The 23,119-nt window shown below is 45.1% G+C and overlaps 3 protein-coding genes across 7 annotated transcripts in view; 1 reads left to right on the forward strand and 2 right to left on the reverse strand.

The window, feature by feature from the left end:
- Positions 1-22: 22 nt before the first annotated feature.
- On the reverse strand, positions 23-9,712 carry ints10 (integrator complex subunit 10). Of its 2 annotated transcripts, XM_048263097.1 has the most exons (18): positions 9,202-9,712; positions 8,946-9,013; positions 8,712-8,815; positions 8,446-8,585; positions 8,273-8,354; positions 7,999-8,139; positions 7,558-7,729; positions 7,115-7,284; positions 6,635-6,774; positions 5,897-6,050; positions 4,292-4,374; positions 3,932-4,081; positions 3,462-3,570; positions 2,733-2,812; positions 2,457-2,619; positions 2,130-2,223; positions 1,413-1,481; positions 23-758 (listed from the first exon to the last, which is right to left on the reverse strand). In XM_048263097.1, the coding sequence occupies exons 1-18, from the start codon at positions 9,328-9,330 to the stop codon at positions 602-604; spliced, it is 2,205 nt and encodes a 734-aa protein (XP_048119054.1). In that variant the 5' UTR covers positions 9,331-9,712; the 3' UTR covers positions 23-601. The 2 variants fall into 2 exon arrangements, with proteins under 2 accessions (XP_048119054.1, XP_048119055.1); XM_048263098.1 differs by lacking the exon at positions 1,413-1,481 and having other exon boundaries at positions 9,202-9,711.
- Positions 9,713-10,409: 697 nt separating this feature from the next.
- On the forward strand, positions 10,410-15,295 carry slc25a51b (solute carrier family 25 member 51b). Of its 3 annotated transcripts, none has more exons than XM_048263554.1 (2): positions 10,410-10,515; positions 12,067-15,295. In XM_048263554.1, the coding sequence occupies exon 2, from the start codon at positions 12,143-12,145 to the stop codon at positions 13,091-13,093; it is 951 nt and encodes a 316-aa protein (XP_048119511.1). In that variant the 5' UTR covers positions 10,410-10,515; positions 12,067-12,142; the 3' UTR covers positions 13,094-15,295. The 3 variants fall into 3 exon arrangements, with proteins under 3 accessions (XP_048119511.1, XP_048119513.1, XP_048119514.1); XM_048263556.1 differs by lacking the exon at positions 10,410-10,515 and adding an exon at positions 10,516-10,597; XM_048263557.1 differs by lacking the exon at positions 10,410-10,515 and adding an exon at positions 10,734-10,789.
- Positions 15,296-16,258: 963 nt separating this feature from the next.
- Positions 16,259-23,119, reverse strand: part of frmpd1b (FERM and PDZ domain containing 1b) — a 28,683-nt gene continuing 21,822 nt past the window's right edge. For both annotated transcript variants that reach the window (XM_048262575.1, XM_048262573.1), the window contains exons 14-17: positions 22,668-22,850; positions 22,360-22,504; positions 21,222-22,244; positions 16,259-21,046 (exon numbers count right to left, since the gene is read on the reverse strand). In XM_048262575.1, coding sequence (XP_048118532.1) covers positions 18,588-21,046; positions 21,222-22,244; positions 22,360-22,504; positions 22,668-22,850 — 3,810 coding nt within the window. In that variant the 3' untranslated portion in view covers positions 16,259-18,587. The remainder of the gene's footprint in view (positions 21,047-21,221; positions 22,245-22,359; positions 22,505-22,667; positions 22,851-23,119) is intronic.

The raw sequence follows: 23,119 nt of genomic DNA on the forward strand, positions 1-23,119 counted from the left end.
AAATGATACAAATATATTTTTTAGAAATGTAATACTTGTATTTATTTGAAATATCCCTTTGTGGGATTATGACATAATTTACAAACTGTCACAGTATATGAAGACATTAAAGAAAATAAAGATAAGGTAAAAAACAACAATGCAATTTTGGCAATGCAACACTTCAAGATACCTAAAGCATTACAAATACCGAGCTATCCATCTAACCTATAGGGAAATTCACTGAATACACTACTCATGTTCACATAGCCAATTACACAAATTCTCTAAAGCCTTCACTTTTATGCCCAGGTGAAGACTAAACCAGTATCTTCAATAAAGGAAACAAACCCGCAACACGGTGTACATGCACTTTTCAGGTCAAAAGCAAAAAGATGAGAAACATGAAGAGGAAAATCACATGAAGTACAGGGGAATGAATGTCTTAGTCCTGAGAAGTAGCGTTTTGTCACAGCACGATGGAAAGACCATCGTTATCGTTCGACGCAAATGATGATGAAACTAGATGAGGCTCAGGATCACACGAGAACCTCCAATGGTGAGGAGTAGGCACACTTCAGTCCAAAGTAGAAACAAGTCACTGTTCAAGGCTTCCACGCCCTTAAGCTAAGGACTGAATGAGGATGATCTTCTCATTAATGCAGAACCGGTGCAACACGGTGAGGAGGTTCTCCCCACATCTAGACACTTGTCTCTCCATCGCCAGACGGAAATCTTCTTTCACTCCTTTAGTGATGCCACGTGTCACTGTATGGTGCCTGTAATGCAGACACAGTTAGTGCTTTTGGACCAGATCAAAGGGTAATTAGATTGGCATCTTAGTATCTATATATGGCATGTGTCTATTACAACCTTATAAAAATACAACTAAAGTATAGAGGACAATAGTGAACATAAAAAAACGTCCACAATAATGACTACATTACATCTTTTTTTATATATATATATATATACTTACAGTTATAAAGGATATATTGTATCATTCTTTATGTAAAATAGAGGCTGACCAACATAGAAAACCAACAGGAATGTAAAGAAAGTCTTGAAACATATAATGCGTTTACAGAATGAGTATTGTTTACAGAGTCAATATGAAACACAACAAACAACCTGAACAGGAAATGAAACTGACAGACCAGTAACCAGAAGCAGAACGAAAAAAAAAAACTTTATGTAGTGAATTCACAACAAAATAATTAAAAAAAAAAAATACTAAATCAAACACAAAAGGAGAAAATACGGCAGAAAATGAACACGCAACTTGACTGGAATGAAACGTATCGACGGAAAGAGAGAGACAGAGAGAGAAAAAATGAAGAAGTGCAGAGGCGGGGACACACGAGGAAGATGAGCAGGCGGAGTGGGGGTGGAGTCAGGATATGGGCGGGGGTGGAGTCAGGGGAATGGGGTACCTGTCAGTCGGCTGCGCCCCAGGAAGCAGCAGGGGGTTAAACTCCACCCCCAGAGCGGGGCTGGGGTTCCTAGAGACAGCAAACACCATTCATCAACACCCTGTGTGAGACTACTAGGGTGCATTCCAGAACCTCAGTGCAACACTGGCAACAGTTACGGCCCGCCAATTTCAAATAGACGCTGTGAATGTAGGATTTGAGTCGCTGTTCAATCAGGTGAGCAGTAGGTGACTGTGCTGTGTGCTGAAACTCCCGGAAAGACCATGCACAGGGGTGGGACCCTTGTCCACTCTGTGAACTCCGTTTAGCAATTTTTAATCTTAACGTGTTTAGCGGTCGAAATGTGAAGCTCAGCGTGTGAAATGTGGGTGCTTCGGGACTGAATGGCTGGTTTCACTGAAATCAGAGGAAATGTCGATGTCTCGAATGCACCCAATGGCCAGGACCTTAAGCTACAGTCAAAAGTTCAATCGGAGCTCAGGAAGCGAATCAAAGAGCAGGGAAGGAAAACACAGTGAAAACACCAGGCGTGCCCTCTAAAGCATTAATACTGCCTCGGTTAGGTAGAGCAGACATGTTTGAACACAAAGAAAGAAAAGAAAGGAGGAGAGACGAAACCAGATAAAAGAAGAGCCTAGATGACCAACCACTGGCCCCTTCAACTGCATGTCTACACCTATGAACAGCACTAGACTGCCAAAAGTGGGCCGGACTTACTTGATGAGCATGCCCTGATTGGGCAATAGCTCCAGCTGGACACGCCCTCCCTCACTTGTGCGAAGGTAGGCAAATTCTTCCAGCATGTCAATGTCTGCAAGTGTACAAGCTGAGGAGAACATAGATACTACCAAACTAAAGAGAGTAATAATATACCATCACTATGGGACACAACTTTAGACTTGTGGAAGGTTAAGTGACATCTTGGCAACAGGGTCTGACATGGTAATAACATGGGTACTACAGAGTAGTGTAGAAAATACAGATTATAGGGTTAAACAATACGGTACAATAAATGAACAAACAAACAAAAACAGTCAAGGATACTGGTGACATAGTTGAAGAAGTTTTCATACTGGAAGCTGCCCTGCTGGCAGATTTTATCCACTGCCTTCAGAAACAGTGTCTCGCCCTGTGGCCAATCATGCTGCAGGAGCACGACCACATGACCCAGAGCCAGGTCATCTCTGACGTCTGTGAAGGCCCGCGGCTAGATGACCAGGGGAGAAGGACAAAATCAGAAAGACAGAGAGAGAATTATACACTAACATGACCCCTAAAAGTATCTGTGTCAAAATTATTTCAGGCCTTTGTGCATTATACCTTGAAACAGGCCAGCATCAACTGGAGACAGTAAGGCAAGATTGCCTTGCTCGTACATGGCAGGAGCCTGAGGTCATTTCCTAGGAACAGGGTAATATAAGATTGTGGAAAGGGCCTCAATAAGCAAATGCAATAACACAGTGAGAATAAACAAGATGAAGAACAACAAATAATGGTGGACAAATACACAATACAAATAACGATGGACAAATACACAATACATAATTACGGTTGACAAATACACAAAACATATAACGGTTGACAAATACACAATACAGAGGCAGTTCAAAAAGAGCACATGTTCATGGTCATGTGTGTCGGTCAAATGTGCTCTAAGCAATGTTGGGTAACGGCACTTCTGTTGACGTTCAAAAACAGAGGTAGCTCGCCCCTCCCTCCCGTGCAACTGAAACTCTCCTGAACACGCATCTCGTCAGTGAATAGCTGGAAAAATGTATTATGTTTCATGGTCCAGGCTGCACCAGGCTGTTTTTGGAGCCTGGGCTGTCTACAGAGACCACTTTTTTTTTACAGTGTATTCAGGGGACAAGCAACTAGCCAATTGTGAGGAGATGTTTCCTGTATGTGACAAATAATGTTTTAGCTTAGAAACCCTGTAACGTTTTTTACATGTTACATTCCATGTTATTGTGGCACTAAAAGAAATGCTCTTTTATATCTCTATGGTAAGTGGTCTTTTCAAATTCACTGGCCAACACACAGACCTACCCTTTCTAGGTTTGGTCCTTGGTCTTCCATTTTCCTCACAATGCTTCCCTTGGTCCTGGGTTTGCGGGACCAGTCCACCAACAACCTCAAGCAATTTTTCACATGCCAACTATGTGTATGAGAAAAAGACACAAATGAGACATTGAGCATTGTTGATGTATTTGAAATTTCTTTTAAGGCTTAGGTTAGGAATAGGGAATAGTGTCTGTATTTGTAACCATGAACATGTGTGTGTCTATACGTGTGTGTGTGTGTGTGTGTGTGTGTGACTGTGCACAAGCATAGAAGTCAATGCACTTACGGGTTTGTGTGTGTATCCATGCATCTCTTTATGCATACTGCACTACATGCACTAGAGTGGTACATGCATGTCTGTGTTTAAAGCTGCATGCAACCATGTGTGTTAGTGTGTGAGTGTGTGAGTGTACAATGTACATATGTGCGTGAGTGAGTGAGTCAGTGTCTCTCACCCTGTGTTCTCCCAGTGCGTAGTGGCAGGATGCCTGCTGAATGAGAGCCCTGTGGTTCTCCAGGCTGCCGCCCCCAGGAGAGGTCGGACTCGACTGTGGCTGGAAAGAGGCCATCTGGAGCAGGCTGGACAGAGCCTTCCTGTACTGGCCCTGGATGACACGCACACACAAATAATAAAGCAGTTCTTTAATATTTAAAGGTATTTAAAGAGATGCCAGTCAATCAATCAATCAATCAATCAATCAATCAATCAATCAATCAATCAATCAGAAAGTTAATTTGGCTGGAGGATAACAAGTTGACCTGCTTGTAACTGAAGTAATGTAATGTAGTCAACTGTGGCCTTGCGTGAGGCATACCTGGTAAATAATCATATCACTGAGGAATATCCGGAGCCACAGCCAGGTGTCTGTTTTCCAGGCTGCACACATCTTGTTGAACTCTACAGAGATGAAGGAGGATATGATCAGGGTATGAACAGTGACCAGAAATGTGACCAGACTTTACATGCCATTACACACAAGCATGTGCAGTTACTAAACTAATGCCACAAATTATAGGGAACCTTGGAGAGAATTGATATCATTCAACAGTACCGGAACAGTATCATAATTCCTGCCTTGCAGTGATTGCTGAGCCATTAAGCGGCTTCCTCTTTTAGTGAAAAATGAACTGAAAGTATTAAGGGACTTCCTCATCTCATTTCATACAGGAAACATGCAAGCATCTGCACACACACACACGCACGCACGCACGCACGCACGCACACACGCACACACACACACACACACACACACACACACACACACACACACACAAACACACACACAAACACACACACAAACACACACACAAACACACACACAAACACACACATTTGGGATTGGGTGTTCTGTGGTTCACAGTGTGTCACTTCCTTCTGCAGTGCTGGAGAAGCAGACCCATAGCAACATTATAGCCACAACAACACCAAGACCACCGAGTGATTACACAAACAGCCCACACGTAGATATGAAAACACATGGCCTACCGTGCAGGTCAATTAAGTTCCTCTTACTCTTTCCTTGTACGATAATCTTAATGTACAAGTCAGTGGGATCAAACGAATGAGTGTGAGCGTGTGTGTAACTGTACCAGTGGGATCTGAGGAATGAGTGTGAGTGTGAGTATGTGTCTGTGTGTGTGTGTGACAGTGTTGTGCCAGTTCACAGCTTTTCTGAACTAGTTCAAGTTCAGTTCATACATGCTCAAAGTGAACAGTTCACGTTCAAAGTTCACAATTTTAATTCTGAACTAGTTCAAAGTTCAGTTCATTTTACTTTTTTCGTGAGATATTTAAATAAATACTTTTTTTCACACTACGAGCTAGAAATCACTATACGTTCTTTGAAGCTGCTCATTAGACATTTGCTCATGACACTGCAATTGTGGGTTTCTTACCAGGTGAACTTGCAGCAGTACAGACAAGGTAGACCAGTTCTATACTTAGTGCAATGAAATCCAGCCCTCGGCGCCTTCCGCGTCGTTGCCTGCTACGCTGGCGTTATATGCCTACCCCGCTCTGCTGCAATTCATCACGGGTAACGCCAGCGGAAGCCAGTATGCTATTCAACTATTCTCAGCCGACACTACGCTGTCCGCAATGCATTGCGCACACAATGTCAAAACCATTTCTGTCTGGTAATACATGATTTAAGCGGCACCAGCGAGAATATAGGAGGGAGGAACTTTCTCTCGTTGCGTTTCAAAAGAGAAAACAGATGTCACTCAGTTAACAAATTCCAACGTTCACTTACAGTGATGTCTGCCGTTCATGACACATAATGTGAACTAATTCACGCTCAAGTTCTTTATTAAAAATGTGTTATGTTCAGTTCAACGTTCACGAAAAAATGAGCGTGTTCAATGAACGCGTTCTTTTGAACTCATTCACGCACAACACTGGTGTGTGAGTGGAACTGTACCGGTCTCCAGGGCGTCGTGGGAGTGCAGCAGGTCCCAGCTCTCCCTGGCCGTGCGGAAGCTCTCCAGCGTCTCCATCCAGCCCAGCATCTCCGTCTTATTGACCAGGATGTGGCGTCCTCGGCCCTTCCCCATACCCTCCTCATCGTCTGAGCTCTGGAGACACACAAACACACAGGGGGCTCATTCATTCATTCATCCATTAATTCTTTAATTCATTCATCCATCCATATATTCATTCATTTATCCATATATTTATTCACTCATTCGTTCATCCATATATTCATTCATTCATTCATGCTACGTTGGTTGTCAGACATATTTTGTGTTCCTGTGGCATCATTGGTAGATTAACTGGTAGTGCAAGCTGCTAACACCACCAAGACCAGAGGTTTGATTGATTGCCAAGGGGTACACACAGTGATGATGATGTACATCTGTAGAAGTCATTTTAGATTTCAGTCATTACAGTCTACATTACATCATTACATAATTTAATGTCTTTCTGAATTTCACTATTTGATTTATTTTGTCTGACAGTAAATCAATCTGTATCACGTAATCTCTTCCTGACTTTCAGCATTTCGTTCATTTAATTCGTCAGACAGGAAATCTGTCCATCTCATTATCTGCGCCAGATAATCTCTTAATCAAGTCACTCCCACTACAGTGATCACTCACTGTGCTGACCCCTGCAGGAGTGGACGACGTGCCAAGAATATGTCCAACAAAACACTCACCATAGTCTTCTCTCTGCCGTCGGCTAGCTTGCGCTTTTTGTGTGCATGCTTGCCTGACGCTCTCTCCACTTCAATGTCACTGAACACCAATGACAAGTCCTCCAAGAGGATCCATGGGCCTGAACCCAGTGAACTATGACCTATGAAACACCCACAGACACATGGAACATACGGATTTGTATGGAATTGTATTGGGAATGCTAGTTTCACACAAAGCTTATTCAGAACTATCCCACTATTACATGGTATACCCATGCCATTACATACATATTGTGAGAACATCAACTAAAGGAGCGGTGCACTTATTAATGGCTACTTAAGAAATAAACACAAGCAGAATAATACTACACCTTCTGCTGTAACAGACGCTAAAAGACAAGGCAACATTCACCTGGAGGAATAAAATGACTACTGCTTTCAGTACCTCACATACCCACATCTGCACAAACGCACACACATGAAGTACATACGCAGACGTACCATGGAAAAGTGAAGGCTGTACAACGGACACGTAGAGGTAGGCACTGCGGAAGAGCACGAGGGCAGCACAGGTGACCACCTGACTGCAGCAGCGGGACAGCGTCTCCCCCTCCAGACTGGGCAGGTAGCGGCACAGCTCCTTCACACGCTGTAGCAGCTCCAGGTAATTCCTGCAGCAACACACACACCCACGCAGTCAGTCACATAGAGACACATTCAGCAACACACATGCAAGCAGTCAGTCACACATTCAACAATACGAGGGCAAGAGGCCTGATTCAATCATTCATTCTTGACTTTGGGAAACAAGTAGAAATTAAATAACATTTCAATGGGAACTGGCAAAGCTTACTGTTACAATGAAACATGTAATTAATTCATATGTAACAGTTGAACTGTTCCCCCCCCCCCCACACACACACACACTGTTGTGGCCGCCTCACCTGCTCCCCTTGTCTCCCTGCCACTCACACCGCGCTCCCACCACAGCGAGGATGTCCAGCAGTCTCTCCCAGGGCTCGGCCACCACAGACGACTTCTCCGACAGGCCATCAATCACATAGCGCTGAGCCCCACGCAGCACCCCGGGGGACTTCAGCCCACCCTCCTGACCACCTGGCAGACATGACGGGAGGGAAAACCACAACTGTTAATGAGATGTTTAATATACATATTATGATTAATATTATTATGAAAATACTGCAACTGACAGTCCTGTGTGGTGCAGGTTGTGTTTTTTTCCCTACCAGTAAGTAAAAAAAAACAAAAAAACATTTCAATCCCATACTGTGTATTGCAGTGTGACTTGAAATGAAGTGGAATACAAATGTATTCAAGTGTGTGTGTGTGTGTGTGTGTGTGTGTGTGTTTTGAGCTAAAAGTACCCTGTATTTGTCCATCTGTAGACGGGCCACGTGTCACGTAACAGATGTAGAACTCTGCTGCCTTGTGCATGTACTTGTACAAGAGGCTAGGAGGCAGGCGCATGTCCAGGTTGTTCATGATCAGCGGGAGAACATCACAAACTGCCCAGGAAACAAAGTGTTCAATGACAGACAGAGAGAGAGAAAGACATTTAGACAACAAAAAATACACACACACACACACATCCAGAAATCTCCAAGCATTAACAGTTAAAGGCAGTGTGTGGATACTCACCAAAAAGTTTTCTGAAGCAGTTGACCGGTGTGTCCAAGTCTTCCACATTTTCAGCCTCTAAAAGAGACTCCCCTAAGCTGACCTTAAAGATGACACGTAAAATCAGATGTCAGCAGCTAACAATTGATTTGAGTTTTATAAGATGAACAGATTCCATGTGAAGACAGGCTTACCCCGTGCTGAACTACCGACTCAGGAAATCTTCTTAATAAAAGCAGCAACATCTCAGCCTTCTCTAAAGTATTAAAACACTGCTCTGTAGCCTTCAGCAGCATCTCACACTGAATGCGCCCCGGAAGGGTCTCAAACAAGCCTGCATATGAAAACAGGCAATACACCTGATATGAAAATCAACGATACAGCAGAGATAATGAAACAAATGATTTGTTATTCCCAAAATGTTTTATTCTACAAACAAATGCACAGCTATGTTCCTTGCCTCTCAAAAATAGTGCGTGCTTGTCTTGGCAGTCACTTCTTAGTGCTGATGTGATGACTGAGATCTCACGCCACACCACAGGTTGGTCAGGAAAGTTGATGAACCTGCAAAGGTCAAAGGTTAGTGTTCATTTCACTAGATCTTCTACATCTAAAGCCGCATCATTAGAGTAACTTTATCAGGTAAAATGAATCTGGCGACAGAATAGCTTGACTGAAGCTGGTCTTTGCTTACATGTCATACAGCAGTCTGCCAGCAGAAGCAGTCTTCTCAGCGTTGCGCTCAATGGTGTACATCTCGTACTGTATCAGACAGGAGTAAATGTAGTTCAGAAACTACATCAATGCACTGCATTAAGCCTATTTGAATCTCAAAGCCTAAGCTTAACACATAACATCACATAACACACACGTGCATAACCTTATTTATAATCCAGGTAACATGTTTGCATATGTACTTTTTGGCAGCTGCCCTTGTGTGGCTGCATTACCTGAATGTTGAAGTCTGCGGGATAAAGAGTACGGGCTGTTATTAGCCATGCCTTGGCAGCCCATGGATCTTCTGACACCAGCTCGCGGGATCGTTTCACGAGAAACTCGCAGTCCCCTTGTGCAGACATAACGTCGCACGTCTGCGTTCCAAAGAACAAAATAATCACCGGCGTGAAACAGCAACGGGCGTTTCTATACTGTAGCTCGCTTTTAAGAAAATCCACATTAGTCTCTATTAGATGGGCCTGTCTATCTGACGTTAACTAAAACAGCTATGAAACATCACAAAACAGTGTAGCGTTATGCCTCTATGACCACGTTATAGCGCAAAGTAATTTCATTTATTTTTCGTGAATATTGGAGGTCGTATGACTATAGTATCATCAGTACCGAGTTTAATGTATTCAATTTGACACAAGCTAGAAAATAAACAGAAAAATATACAGGTCTGTGAACAAACATTGACCATTGCACCAGAATTTCTGTCGCATAGTTTTACGTCAGAGCCTCCTGATGGTCCAGACAGTACGCTACTGGTACTTATCGCCACCTACTGTACCGGCAGAAAATCTTTAAATGCACACCATGTGTGAAGATCGACTTTATCTACTTTATCCGTGTTTTAGTACCATATATGGTCTTGATGGTTTTATTCTTTTGATCATGTCGCTATCTTTCTAATTTTATGACAATTTATGTATAGCATGCATTGCCGAAGAAAGACTGGAGTGGAGTGCCTCCTAGAGGTCGAATACTAGAATGCGTCTAGCTACTACACTGGCTTGCCTCCACCAGAGAATAAGGGGCTCTGCCTCCACTGACCTACAAGCCTCAAACAAAATTATATAGACTTAAGGTTCCACATTATGACCTCCCAATGTTACCAGTCACACATTATAACTTTATAACGCCTATTGAGATAAGACAAGGTAAGATACGACTATACAAGAATAGACACAAACAACAAAGAAACAAAGAAACACACACACACACACACACATACACACTCACACACAGGACAAAGTCCCAGATCAATCGTCTCAATTTGATCTCAGTACACAATGGTACACTGGTGCCAATTTAACATGGAAAATACTAATTAATCCATTCCAGACATACATATTTGTTGAAAGTATTTGCATATAATAAAACAATTGTAGAATTGGTATTTCCCCTCTCCAAACTTCCAAATCAGGCAAGTTCAAGGGAGCATGACCCAGTGAATTGGATTGGCTTGTGAGCTGTCACCTGTTTCCCCGTCTGTCTGTGACGGAGCAGGCAGTTGGCACGAACTGTGGAAAGGACGGTTTCAGGTAAGAATATGAACTTAAACGTTTTATGTCATGGATGAAAAGTCGGTGGGTTCAGAACCTGTGCAGATCACGTTGACTGGCAGTAGGTACCAATGTCTAACCAATACTGTTTTGATATTGTCATTCATTCTAGATATCTAGTTAAGCAATTTTGCTCTGGTAGCAGCTAGCTAGCAAGTGGCTATCGTTGACAGACACCCTTGTGAACTTCATAGCCAGCTATGCTATGTGAAGGAGACGTCAGTAAACGACGCGATTGCTAGTTAGCAAGCAGGTCTGTCTTGGCGTTTCACTTTTAACAGTAACGTTATCGCGTAACCTATTTTCTCTTGAAAATAGATACATGCTAAATGTGTAATTAAACGAAATATATTGTAATTGATCATATTATTTGCAATTCTAATAGCATGTCTGCGATCAATAAGCTCACTTATAGAGTTTTAGCTCGCTAACCTCAGCTAAGTTAGCTGATTGTAACTTATAGGTCTGGGTAACGTTAAACGTCATTATCTAGCATGCCAGTACGTTTACCACACAGAAAATAATTAAAGTATTTCAGGGATAGATGTTCAGTAAACAAACACGCATACAAACGGTAGTCGTGTTGTTTACTTCAGCTGTAACGTTAAGGTTGTCTTTAGATTTTAGTATTGGCTAGCTAAGGAAGGGAACATTAGCAAGGAAAGCTGTAACGTTAACGTTAAGGAACCATGTGTCAGCTGGCAGTTAGAAGAGGTCGTTGGCATGTTTGTGAGCCTTCTAATGCCTGCAGTCTCGATTGAAGTAGCCAGAGAGATGCTCACTGGATTACCAAGCGTCACTGTAAATTAGAAAAATGTCAATATGACAAATCCAATTGCGCAAGTTCCAATGACCCTCCCGCCCCTTGCAAGGCTAACATTAGCTTACTAGCTAGCTAACGTTACTGTGTGTGAATTCTGCCAGTGTTGCTAAGAATTAGCTGCTAACGATGGATGAATAGAAGTGCCAAGTCAGGCATCTTTCCCCTTCGACTAAGCTGATATAAGTGGAGGTGTTGCTTGCTGTGGATATTCCAAACGACCTACTTTACCACAAAGTGTCTGGAATTTGGCTACCCACATTACCATGAAATCCTTAACGTTACACCCCGTGACCGCACTTCACCTCACTGCCGAGGGTGGAAACCTGTAGTCTATAAGTTAGTTACTGAACTCGGTAACTTAAAGCTACTTAACTGATTGAGTAGCATTGTGTTTATTACTGTTTTAGTAGTAATCTAGCTTTGGATGTGAGCCGTGCTGGAAACATTTCATGGGCATATACAAAACGAATGGCATGCACATTTGCTATTGAACAAACATTGCACAAAATGTTAAGTTACGTAAATTGTAGAGTAACTGTCCGTAATGACGTGTGTTAACTTGGGTTAGGCAAAATATTGCAAAAGGATTTTCATCTCTGACTGGATTCTTTACAGTGATTAAAGACTTTATAACAAAAGGAAGATATTAACATGCACCATTTGAAAAATAAATATATACACTTTTGTCTTTTTCTATCTGTTTGCAGGGTGTGCACTTCAGTGGACAGCTGTTATCTTTGAAATGACGTTCAACCCCTCAGAAACGAGCTCAACTAATCTCTCATGGGGGCAGTGACGACCATGGACCCTGAGTCTGCCCGGCAACATGCCGCTCCGCCCTCTCCCTCGCCACCGGGGAAGCTGGGTAAAGGCGGAGCCGCCCTGAGCTCGGGCCTAGGCGCCGTGCTGGGCACTCGTGGCAAGCACTATGTCTGTGGTTCCCTTGCTGCCTTCACCAACATCATCATCACGTTCCCGCTGCAGAAGGTGCTCTTCCGGCAGCAGCTGCACGGCGTCCGCGCCACGGAGGCAGTGCAGCAGCTCCAGCGGGATGGCCTGCGCAACCTCTACCGCGGCCTCCTGCCGCCGCTCCTCCAGAAGACCACCACCGTGGCCATCATGTTCGGCCTGTACGAGGACTTCTCGCGGCTGCTGCTGCGGCGCGCTGCCGGTAGCGGCACGCCGGAGATCGTCACGCGGAGCGTCTCGGCAGCGCTGGCCGGCACGGCCGAGGCGGCGCTCACGCCGTTCGAGCGGGTGCAGACGCTGCTGCAGGACCACCGGCACCACGGGCGTTTCAACAACACGGCGCACACCTTCCGGACGCTTCTGCGTGACTACGGGGTCCGGGAGTGCTACCGCGGCCTGGTGCCGGTACTGCTGCGCAACGGGCCCAGCAACGTGCTCTTCTTCGGCCTGCGCGGGCCTATCAAGCAGCGGCTGCCTGAGGCGCAAACCCGGGCCGAGCACATGGTCAACGACTTTGTGTGCGGCGGCCTGCTGGGTGCCGGCCTGGGCATCATGTTCTACCCGCTGAACGTGGTGAAGTCGCGGGCGCAGTCACAGGTGGGCGGTGCCTTCGTGCCGTGCCGGCAGGTGCTGATGACCGTGTGGCACGAGCGGGGCGGCAGCGTGGCCATGCTCTTCCGAGGGGCGCACCTCAACTACCACCGCTCGCTGTTGTCTTGGGGCATCATCAACGCCACTTACGAGCTGCTCCTTAAAGTCACGTGACTTGGGAGTGGTAGGGGAGAGAGGGGGAGGGAGCACGCCGACGCAGTTAGTCGTGCATCTGGCGGGGGACTCGGACACTACAGCGCTGCACTGCGTTGCGCACTAAGGATTCACTGATTTGCCTAAACTGACCTTGATCTGTATGTAGTATGGATGGAAACTGCCCATTCATTGATGCCAATTTAAAAATCCATCCAGATGATTATTCAAAAGACGCACAAGAATGCAGCCCATGTTCTCAGGTACCCAAACTGGTACTGTAGGTTTGAGTCGGTGCCTGTTGTTTTGACTGAGAGAGGAAAGATTATGTTGTGCCACAAATTTTTCCCTTTATGACCCCAAAGGGAGCTGTATTGTCCTAGCCAACACAGATTTAGAGAGATGCACAAATATGGAGATCTTTGGTGGGGACCAGTGTGGGACATTGGTCCATCCAAATTGCACATTTCCTATCTTACTTTGTGTCTGTGTGTTTAAGAACAAAATATTACGCAATGGAATGATGGTAGAAATACATAATTACTTGAGGACCAGGATTCATGAGAAATGAAATGGTTAATTGAAGAAAAATGAAAAAATCCAGCTGCGTTTCAAATATTTGTGTGAAAGTTTTCATGAATTTGTTGTGTTATGTGGTGAGGTGTTTATGTTGTAAGAGTCCAGTAAAACATGACATTACTCATTTCAAAATGGCCTCTTCTTTCCAATGTCAACAGCTCTTGCATGTACAATCTTACTTCACTTTTGACATGCGCTAAAATTAATTGGATATTTGTCTGTTGACTTCTCTGCCTTAATCCAGTATGTCCATGCTCTGTCAGAGTATTTTCATCTTCCGTAGATGTAATACAGCTTTAATGATGGCAATGTTTGTGTTAAGTGTTATTATTGACATAAGTAGGACAACAGTTTGTTAATTAAATTAAATGTTGACCAGACCATCATATTATTTGATAGACTCACCCCCATGCAGACACATTATCTCTCTCTCTCACACACACACACACACCAGAATGGATCATTATTAGATACAACATGTCTGACCCGCAAAACAGCAGACACTGAATATTTCCATCTTTCACAATCACAAACAAAGTGTATGGAGCAGCAAAGGAAAAACAGGATACAGGAGAATGTCACTAGAAGGGCATTCATATGAAGGAAAAAAGAGTGTGTATTGTAAGACTGTTGTTTCGTATTGTAAAGCCTCCAGCACTGTAGTGTTCCAACTGTCTACACTGTATGGGTGCTAAGGCCCCTCCCCTTCTGGCACAGTCATGGCCACTCTCTTCCAGCTCGCCGGCGGTAACCTCAGCTGACATAATGGGCTCAATATTTGAGCTTGAGTAGAGATGAGCCGCTGTGCATTTCCCCCTGCCTAGTTCTGCCATAAAGGAAGGAGAGTGTAAGGCAAACTGCTGAAGAGAGAGAGAGCAAGGCAGAGGGACGAGAAACAGACATCCAAGACGAGGCGACTGTGGCACACACAGCATGAGCGCTTCACTAGGAGGCTGTGTGCTCCACTGTGCAGAGCGCTCTGTCACAGCGCGGACTACTACCCTAGTCCCTACCAGAACTACTACTGCTGCCTCACAGACTTTATCAACTGCAGAGCAAAAGTCTCAAAATATGATAGAAAAGCAAGTGAAGGTTAAGTTGAAATGCAAGGGAAGCAGCAGAGAGCTGTCAGGAGAAATTACAGTTGGTGGTGTCTCATTATGTGAGTAAACATTCCCATGGTATCAGTGATTAAGAGAGTATAGTGAAAGGTGTCTTTATCATGTCTTTCCTTTCTCTCCATCAAACTTTCCCCACTACATTCACTTCCACATTATCACCAGAAGCGCATTTTTGTGACAAGTTAAATATGTAAGATGCCTTTGTATGATTTAGAGCGAAAGGAAATTGTGGTGACCCAAATAAAAGGAGAGCTCTGACTGCAACATTTGACTTTTAAACGGGGGTGATGGGACATGCATACAGCATTGTTCCAACCAAGGACCGGGTGGAACGAAAGTACATTCCTCGTTTCCAAGTTTGTTATTCACTTTTTTGTGAAGTTGTACATCATAATGTAACGTTTTAGGCCTGCTTGTTTGGGTGTAATAAACACTTTTGTAATTTGACAATGAACTATTTTATAAAGGTATCAATATCCTCTTGTCTGTTTATGACCAAAGTAAACCTGTTTTTGGACTCAAACTGCGTGCTCCTGTAGTGGTCATTTGCTGGATGTTTTGCAATGTCTGAGATATGTGTTTGTTTTTAAAACCCAATGCATGCCATGCCTATTTCACAGAAATGCCTTCACACACACGACTGCGCTAACCATGCAAAATTGGTGAAATATGTAACATTTGTAGAGAATATGTCTGTCTGTGTACCTGTAGTGATAAATAAAATTGCAAACAATTCTGTGACCTGGCTGAGACCTTTGAATACAAGCATAAGACATATTTTAAAAATGGGACCCCTAGGGGGTCATATTGAGGGCAGGTGTTTCATTTTAGGCCAGGCCAGGGGTGCGTTACCAAATACCGCATGTCACCTCAAATATTGACCATAGAGTTCACCAGCAGGCAAACACGCCACCCATGAATAAGCCCATTCAAGCAGAAGGGCCTTTCCACCAAGAGACGAGGTTTTGGCTTCCTCATTTCAGGCTATTAAGGTTACAACACTCCAACACAAATTTGTATTTTGAGTTTGTAGTGATTTTGTTTTTGTTTTTGTTTTTTTTAAAAAAAAATGAAATTTCAAAACAGAAATGACTGATTCTTAACATTGTCATTTCATTGCAAAACCTTAAGTAAAGCTTCAAAATGTTTCATTGAATGTGATAAATACTTTTACTACAGCAGAGACTACCGCACTACTGCTTTTAAACTGCTAGCCACCAGCATGTAATCACTTTGGTTTTAATCCTAACCTCAATCCATAATCTCCGTACAGACAGCACAGTCAGTGAAGCGAGAGCAGTCGTAAGGGCTCTATCTCCTGTCATGGAGGGAGTGTGGTTTAAATAAATCAAACAATCCCAAATGGACAAGCTACTAAGCAAAAGGCTTGGTAAAATCTGAGACCACACAGCAGCAATCTGGACACTTGGAATAAGACCCGTCACACACATAACCATATCAAAAAACAGCATTGACTCATCCAAAATTATTTTCCAAATGATCCTATTTATTAATGCTACTGAAATATTGCAAAAAACACATACAACTGTGATTGTTTCTATTTCGATTATATCTTTTTCCTTTTCATTTGCTTAAAAAATCCTTCTTCATTATCCTCATTTCCATACATGGCTTCTCAACACTTCCATTCTCCAATCTTGTGCACTTCTGCAATTCATTCAAGACACCATACACGTCTCTCATAGTACAACCTCAGCTTTTATTAGCTACATATGGCAAATAAGGTCTAGTCATTGCAGTATGGTGCTGCTTTGATAACATGGAAATGTATTTGTTAGAGGTGCGATTTGTTGATATAAATAAACTGTGCAGAAACATGGTTTATTAATTTGTGTTAGCATGCTACCAAAAACAGAAACAAATGAACGCTGGTGGGTCAATGAATCACTGACCTCAAATGCTATTTTAGACTCGCCTGACTTGAGCTCCCAGTCCCTCTCTCTGTGTGTGTGTGTGTGTGTGTGTGTGTGTGATCCAAGACAGCAGCTGCCGGTGGGCAGGACCCGGGGCTGCACAGGGTCGAATCTGGACCGCAACGCCTCTAGGGTCAGCTGTTTCATGGGATCCCTTTTGCTGTTCTGAAGATTAGGCTGACACAGCAGCTCCTTGGCTTTTCCATGGGTCTGCTGTTGCCTGTTGGACATTTCTACCAAATCCAGTTGAGGGCAGAGAAGAGGTGTTGATTTAAAAACACGCCATGCCATATGGCTGATATTAAAATAAATATTTCTGCCCTAGAAAATGCCAGCTAGTTTGTCTTGTGGCCCTGAAGAGTTGTGAGAACAGCACAGTCACTGTAAATGCAGTATTTTTAACCTGAAGCTGCATAATGGTATTGTAACAGCTTGTATAAGAGGATAGACTGTCATGTCATCAAAAATTTGTTTAAATAATGTCAAGGCAAAATGGGGACAACATAGCAAAGTCATACCTCAATTGCATCCAAATAAAAAATCGTACTGATAGTAAACATCTTTAGAAAGATCCCCATGGATCAAGAATAAGGCTTGGGTTTGCTAGGGAAGCCCTCTTTTTCAACAAATATAAGCTTATAGATCATTAACAGTTCTGACAATGTTTTTTTTAAGAATCAAAACATGATATGTGGCAAAATATTCAAAAACAATGGACACTTGCATAGTCACAAATTAAGGACAATTTGAGGAGCCAAAAGGCTCTTATATAGAGTAATAAATAATAATAAAAAAGACAATGTGTGAAAAACAGAGTGAAAAACAACTCAAAATAGCAACCAACCCTGGAGTAGATCGATCTCTGATTTGAGAATATCTCTTCCAGAGTCTACTACTATCTGGGAAAACTCTTTGTGCTATTTAGTTTTTGGATCTCTCTGATCACCACAGCTAACAGTCCTTTAATGTGACGAATGGACAAACAAACAAAAGAAAAAACACGGAAAAAAAAACAGTAGCCAAACCTTCTTACTAACAGACAATACATATACATACATACAACATAGCTTCATCTCATCATCAGTACCCTACCTTCCTATTTGCGTCCCCCCTCAGTCCCAACCTCCTTTGGATGGACTAATATATTACTGCATATATGCATTTGTATAACTACCAGCTGTACACTATTATTCAGGAGTGAGAGAGGAAAGGGAAGTGAGCTGAATTCAGGTTCCTCCCTAAAGCTGGGAGTACCTGAATCGGATCAGAGCAGCACAACTAAGAATAAAAAAAGAAATATAATACTGTCAGTTTTCCTTGGGTTTCAACGACCGTAAGATTAGGAGGTAGGATATTACTCACAAGAAGAAGAACAAGTACAACGACGTATTACTGTTGAGGAGACTGTAACAAGTGATCTTTCTGTATATAAGAAACTGTCGTGCACACATACATGTAGTGTACTGGATGTAAAAATAAATACATAAATACATACTGTACATAATTGAAGAAATAAAGTACATTGTTAGAAAATAGATTTGTACAAATGCATAACCCACATAAGCTTGTAAGGAGACTGCACTTTGTGAAGTCACTGAGCAGGCTGCCATTTAAAACTGGCTGATGTTATCACCCTGTCAGTGGAATAGTCAGAGTCAGAGTGCACCGTCTCAGCATGCAGGATATGCAACCCACAAGCACGTGTACTGACCCACCAATGTGTGCCAGCACACACTCAGCCCTTCAGCGCCAGCAGAACCAGATCTGGGCCAGATCCCAGCCAGAACTCGCTGCGATCACCTTTGCATGCTCCTTGCTACATCCGCAGTGTTTAAACCTCTTGAGTGCATGCACTTGACCACATAATACACTCAGACGAGTTCAGAAGCTCAGGTGAGAGAGTCCGTAATCCGTGTCTGGCGTGCGCGTTCTGAACAGCTGAGTGAGGGAGAAGACCGTGGAGATGAGAACAGTGCATTGTTTGGCCAGCAACCTGACCCCTTCTCCCTCTCGTGCAGTCTCGACAGCAGCGACAAACTCATTGTACAGTCCCACGATCTCCTGCAGCTTCCCTAGTGCCTCTTTCCCGTCAATGTCGCTATGGGAACCCCCGCAGTGTGTGCAGTTAACACGCAGGCAGGCTGCAGACAGGTACACCAGGGCACTGAAGCTGTTGCCTAGTGACAGGAGGGCGTCGTCAGGTGCCCACCCTACCCGGGTTGCCCGCTGGCACCCAGATGCCAACCTCCGGGCCTCTGTTTGCAGGAGGCAGCGCTCGGCATCGGAGAGAGAGTGCCCATTAGTTCCGGCGGACTCATTGCAACATGCCAGCTGGCCCGATGGGGGTGCTAGCGCTGGAGCTGACGCTGACGTCATGCCGGCCTCGAGCACCACCAGCAGCTCGTCGATGTCACTCCGCAGGGCGGCGTATGCCGCTTTCAGGCTAGTGCCCCGCTGCCCGGTGCTGTAGCGTCGGCCTTGCAGAGAGCGCAGGGGATCCCCCAGCAGACCCAGCTCCAGCGGCCGAGGCTCCAGAGGCCGGGGCGGCGCTAGGAGAGGGCTGAGCTCCGAGGAGGTGGACAGGGGGTTTGGCGTGTCTCTTAGCAGAGACAGGACGTTGGGAGAGGGGTTACAGTTGGCATCCGTGGCTGGGGGCACTGGCTGGGGAGGTACAGGAGGAGGTTTCTTGACAGGGTTTCGGCGGGAGAACTCGTAAACTGTCATTTCATCATCAAATCCGCAGCTATCCTCTGCATCCCCGCTAAAGCAGTTAGCGTAAACCGTGCGACAGCCGCAGGGCTCGCGGTTAGGAGCGGCAACAGGGGCAGGGGGACCGTCAGGACCGGCTGCAGGATGCTTATCTCTGTTAGACTGGGGCTGTTCACATTTGCAAGAGCCCAAATGCTTGTATATCCCATTCTTATCCACAAAGCTCGGATGAGCACCTGCTTTCCCATTAGTTTCTTTCTGAAATGGCAACACTTCCTCTGGTCCATCTTTCAACTTTGCGATGACCACCTCAGCACCTTTCTCTTTGACTTTTTTCGCTACAGCAGCTGCTGGGAGATTCTTGGTTTCTTTAGGGCCTGCAGGCTGAGGCTCAGCCGGGTTTTGGACCTCCTTGACCTTTAGCTCGGTAACAGAACTAGCCTCTAATGCAGCGGTACCGAGGATCTCTTGAGAACGGGTCAGGTACCAGGGCAGGTCTTGAATCCTTCCCCGAAGAGCTGCTGTGGAGAGGCGACCCGACGATCCGTTTCTGGTACCGAGGCCTGGTGAAGTCGTCCCCACAGACTCCTTGGAGGGGTCTCCACTGATTGGACTTCTGACGGGAACCATTGGGGAAGGAGTGGGCGTTGGTGTGGTGGACGCGCTGCCCACTCTCATTTTGGGGGCATCTGCCTTCTCTGTGCGCAGGTTTTCATGGCTCACTGACACCCCTTTGCTTAAGCCAGGAGTTGGGGTGACCCCATTCCTCTGCTCCCAGGGGTGAAAGGTCAGACCATTGGGGGTACTGGGGAGTGATGTGTCCTTATTATCGCCCTCTGATTGGACTGGGGAAGCTGGTTTCAGCTCACGAAGGGAAGACGGAGGTGTTGATGAGGGAGATGCAGGTTGCTGGCTGGTTGGGGTAAGGATGGCTTCCTTCCTTGGTGGAGGGTATATCACCTGTGGCGACTTCCGACCCCCTCTTCCGTGAACTGAACTGGGGGAGCGCTCCTTCTCCACTGTGTCACCTCCGGAAACTGGCACATCAACTGGATCAGGGACTTTCAAAAGGAGATGATTTTTTGGCCTTATGGGTGGGGGAATCCCGTTCGCTTGCTTTGTCTCCTTCTCTGCATTCCTCGTACCTTCAGTGGAGCCTTGTGACGGCTGGGTTTGACGCACAGCGGTGATCAGTGGAGATGTACGTGGTGGACCAGTCGAGGTGACCGGTTTGAACTCCATAGTGTCCGGCTCCATTTCCAGCAGCTCTGAGGACAACCGTGTGTTTCTGCCTGGTATGTCTCCATTGCACTGACCATGAGAGTGCTGAATCCCCTGTTGCGCGGTGCCATGGTCCCTTGTCGGTTTGGGCTCTACGTGTTCTACCTCCTCAGGATCATTCATCAGGCAGGCCACTGTGGGATGGGAAGTCAGAGAGCCTCCAGACAGGGAGTCCATGTCAGAATCGGCAGCGGACCGGCTCTGGAGGAAGGATGACACTGATGAACCATCATCTCTGTCCTCTTCTCCCAGCTCGTCCTCCTGCTGTCTGCCATTTAAGTAAGCCGTTTTCATAAGCTTCCTGATATTGATGTGATTCACATTCAGGACTCTGGGTGAATTGCTCAAGTCTGTGCCAAGGGAGATAGTAGTAAAACTGTGTTAGGAAACCTCAGAGGAGACATAACCATAGACAACATAAAATTGATGAAAACTATGGTGAGAACATGACCATAGACATAGTACAGTAGTCATGCAGCATTGTGCATGAATCATGCATGTGAAAGAATCAAAGATTTCACATACCTCTCTGTTCCTGTTCTGTTAATGGTGGCGTGAACCGGTCTTGAGCGTCAAAGAACTCATCTTCTGATTCTGACACACTGTCTCTGATAGTCCCAGCCACATGGGGGAACCCTGATGGCCTCTGTCTCCGAGGGGACACGTCTTCATTGGCAAAGATCTGTCCAAATATCTCCTCCTGGAGAGTCATGCTGGAACCCTGCTGTCCCTCTTCACGATTGTAACCTCTGGTCATAACTGCATGGATGCTCAGGTCAGTGTCCTCTGAGTCGTGCAAGCTGTCGTCATCTAATGTCACAAGCTGGGTGTTCCAGCGAGTCAGTGTCCTCGGTATCGGCCTGTTACCCCCATCGTCATCTTCCATTTGGCTATCGTCATCCAACTCATCATCAGTGGCCTCTGGTGGACTGGGAAGAGAGTCCGCTTGAGAGAGGTCTGCATAACACAAGTCTGGTTCATGACTATAAACCAGTTTGGACGGTCTCTGTGGTGTATTAGACCCCCCTGAAGGGTCCAGCTGTCCAGGAATGTCCAGGAGGTACGGGCTGTGGACGTCTATGTTGGAGGCGGCTTGGCTGGCGGCTTTGCTCTTCTCCCGCAAGGCATCTAGCTGGGCTTGGGCACGGTTGGCCGCTCTGAAGTTCTCCTCCAGAGCGCTCAGCGAGTTGCTCGACAAGCTAGAGAAGCTGCTGTTGACTCGCGGGTCGGTGTGGTACCAGGCTGTTTCCAGGAAAGTCTCCAGCGATATCTCTTCGTCGCCTTTTGCAGAACCTGCCTTGGCCTTGCTTGTCATGTTGCCGTTCTCCTCATCTTCGTCTTCTGCCTTGGTCACAATCACTCTCACCTTTCCTCTCTTGCCATTCTTACTATCCTTTTCTTCTCCCCCCGTAGCCTCATCCTCATCATCCTGTGGACCTCTGCTATTACTTGTCTGAGTGGAGTGGGTTTCTTCTGAGAGCTGCGCATCCATGGGATAGTCTTCGTCGGATGAGTCGTCCGAGTCGCTGCCACAACGAGACAAATATTCTGGGAAGAAACACACAACAGATCATTAAATGACACAATCTACATCTGCATACCTTCATGAATCCACCACCATATCGAAAGGCACACACTGTTGGTAGCATTGTTCCACCCTTACCTTCTTCGACTGGGATGCGCCGCATCTTAGGACGACCACCCCAGCGGAATACGTTCATGTTTGGATCAACAAGCAGCCGACAGTAACCCGCCAACAGGCAGGCCAAGTCTTTAGCAGCCAAAGAATCCATCAGCAATGCTAACGGCTACAAGAACACAGGGGACAATGAGACAAGGGTAGATGAGAACAGATGAAATGAAAAAAGTTAATAATTGATAAACCATATTTGTAACGGTTTAGCTACTGATTTTTCTGCACTTTGGGTTCATGTGTTTATCACACTAGGTGTGTGCTGCAGTGTTGTGCACCTTGATATCCTGAAGGTAGATCTTGAGCATGCTGACTCTCTCTGACTCAGAGAGCAGCTCCACCCGTGTGATGTAGTGGAAGTCGATGATGGTGGAGATCATGTTGAGCTTGTGGTTGAGTACCTGACTGATGCCGTACCTTGCTCCCACCAACAAGCTCACCAGCGACTCCCTGTCCTGAAGCTGGAGTGGACAATAAAAAAATATATTGCTCTTTTTCTAATTTCATACTTTCCCTTTTTGTTTTTCTTCTAATTGCTTTTCCTGACTGCAGCAGAAGCTACATAAGAGCCATGAAGTGCAAAATAGACAAAATTCTCTTTTCCTCTCCTCATCTGACCTCTCTTCTTTCTTCTTTTCTTTATTATTCTGAAGCTGAGGTAGAAGTAATGAAGACAAACCAGATACTCCTGTCCTTTCTCCCTCCCCTGAGACTATATTGTATCTTTCAC

Source organism: Alosa alosa, chromosome 14 (genome assembly GCF_017589495.1).
Source record: "Alosa alosa isolate M-15738 ecotype Scorff River chromosome 14, AALO_Geno_1.1, whole genome shotgun sequence".
Taxonomy (NCBI): Eukaryota; Metazoa; Chordata; class Actinopteri; order Clupeiformes; family Clupeidae; genus Alosa; species Alosa alosa.

Bases quoted from the DNA above. Each gene is read 5' to 3' on its own strand.
- slc25a51b (XM_048263554.1), top strand. From the start codon at position 12,143: ATGGGGGCAGTGACGACCATGGACCCTGAGTCTGCCCGGCAACATGCC.
- ints10 (XM_048263097.1), bottom strand. From the start codon at position 9,330: ATGTCTGCACAAGGGGACTGCGAGTTTCTCGTGAAACGATCCCGCGAG. The intron at 8,140-8,272 runs GTGAGTATCCAC...TTTCCTGGGCAG, and splicing joins CTGCTTCAGAAAACTTTTTG to TTTGTGATGTTCTCCCGCTG. The intron at 4,082-4,291 runs GTATGCCTCACG...CGTGTCATCCAG, and splicing joins GTGATATGATTATTTACCAG to GGCCAGTACAGGAAGGCTCT.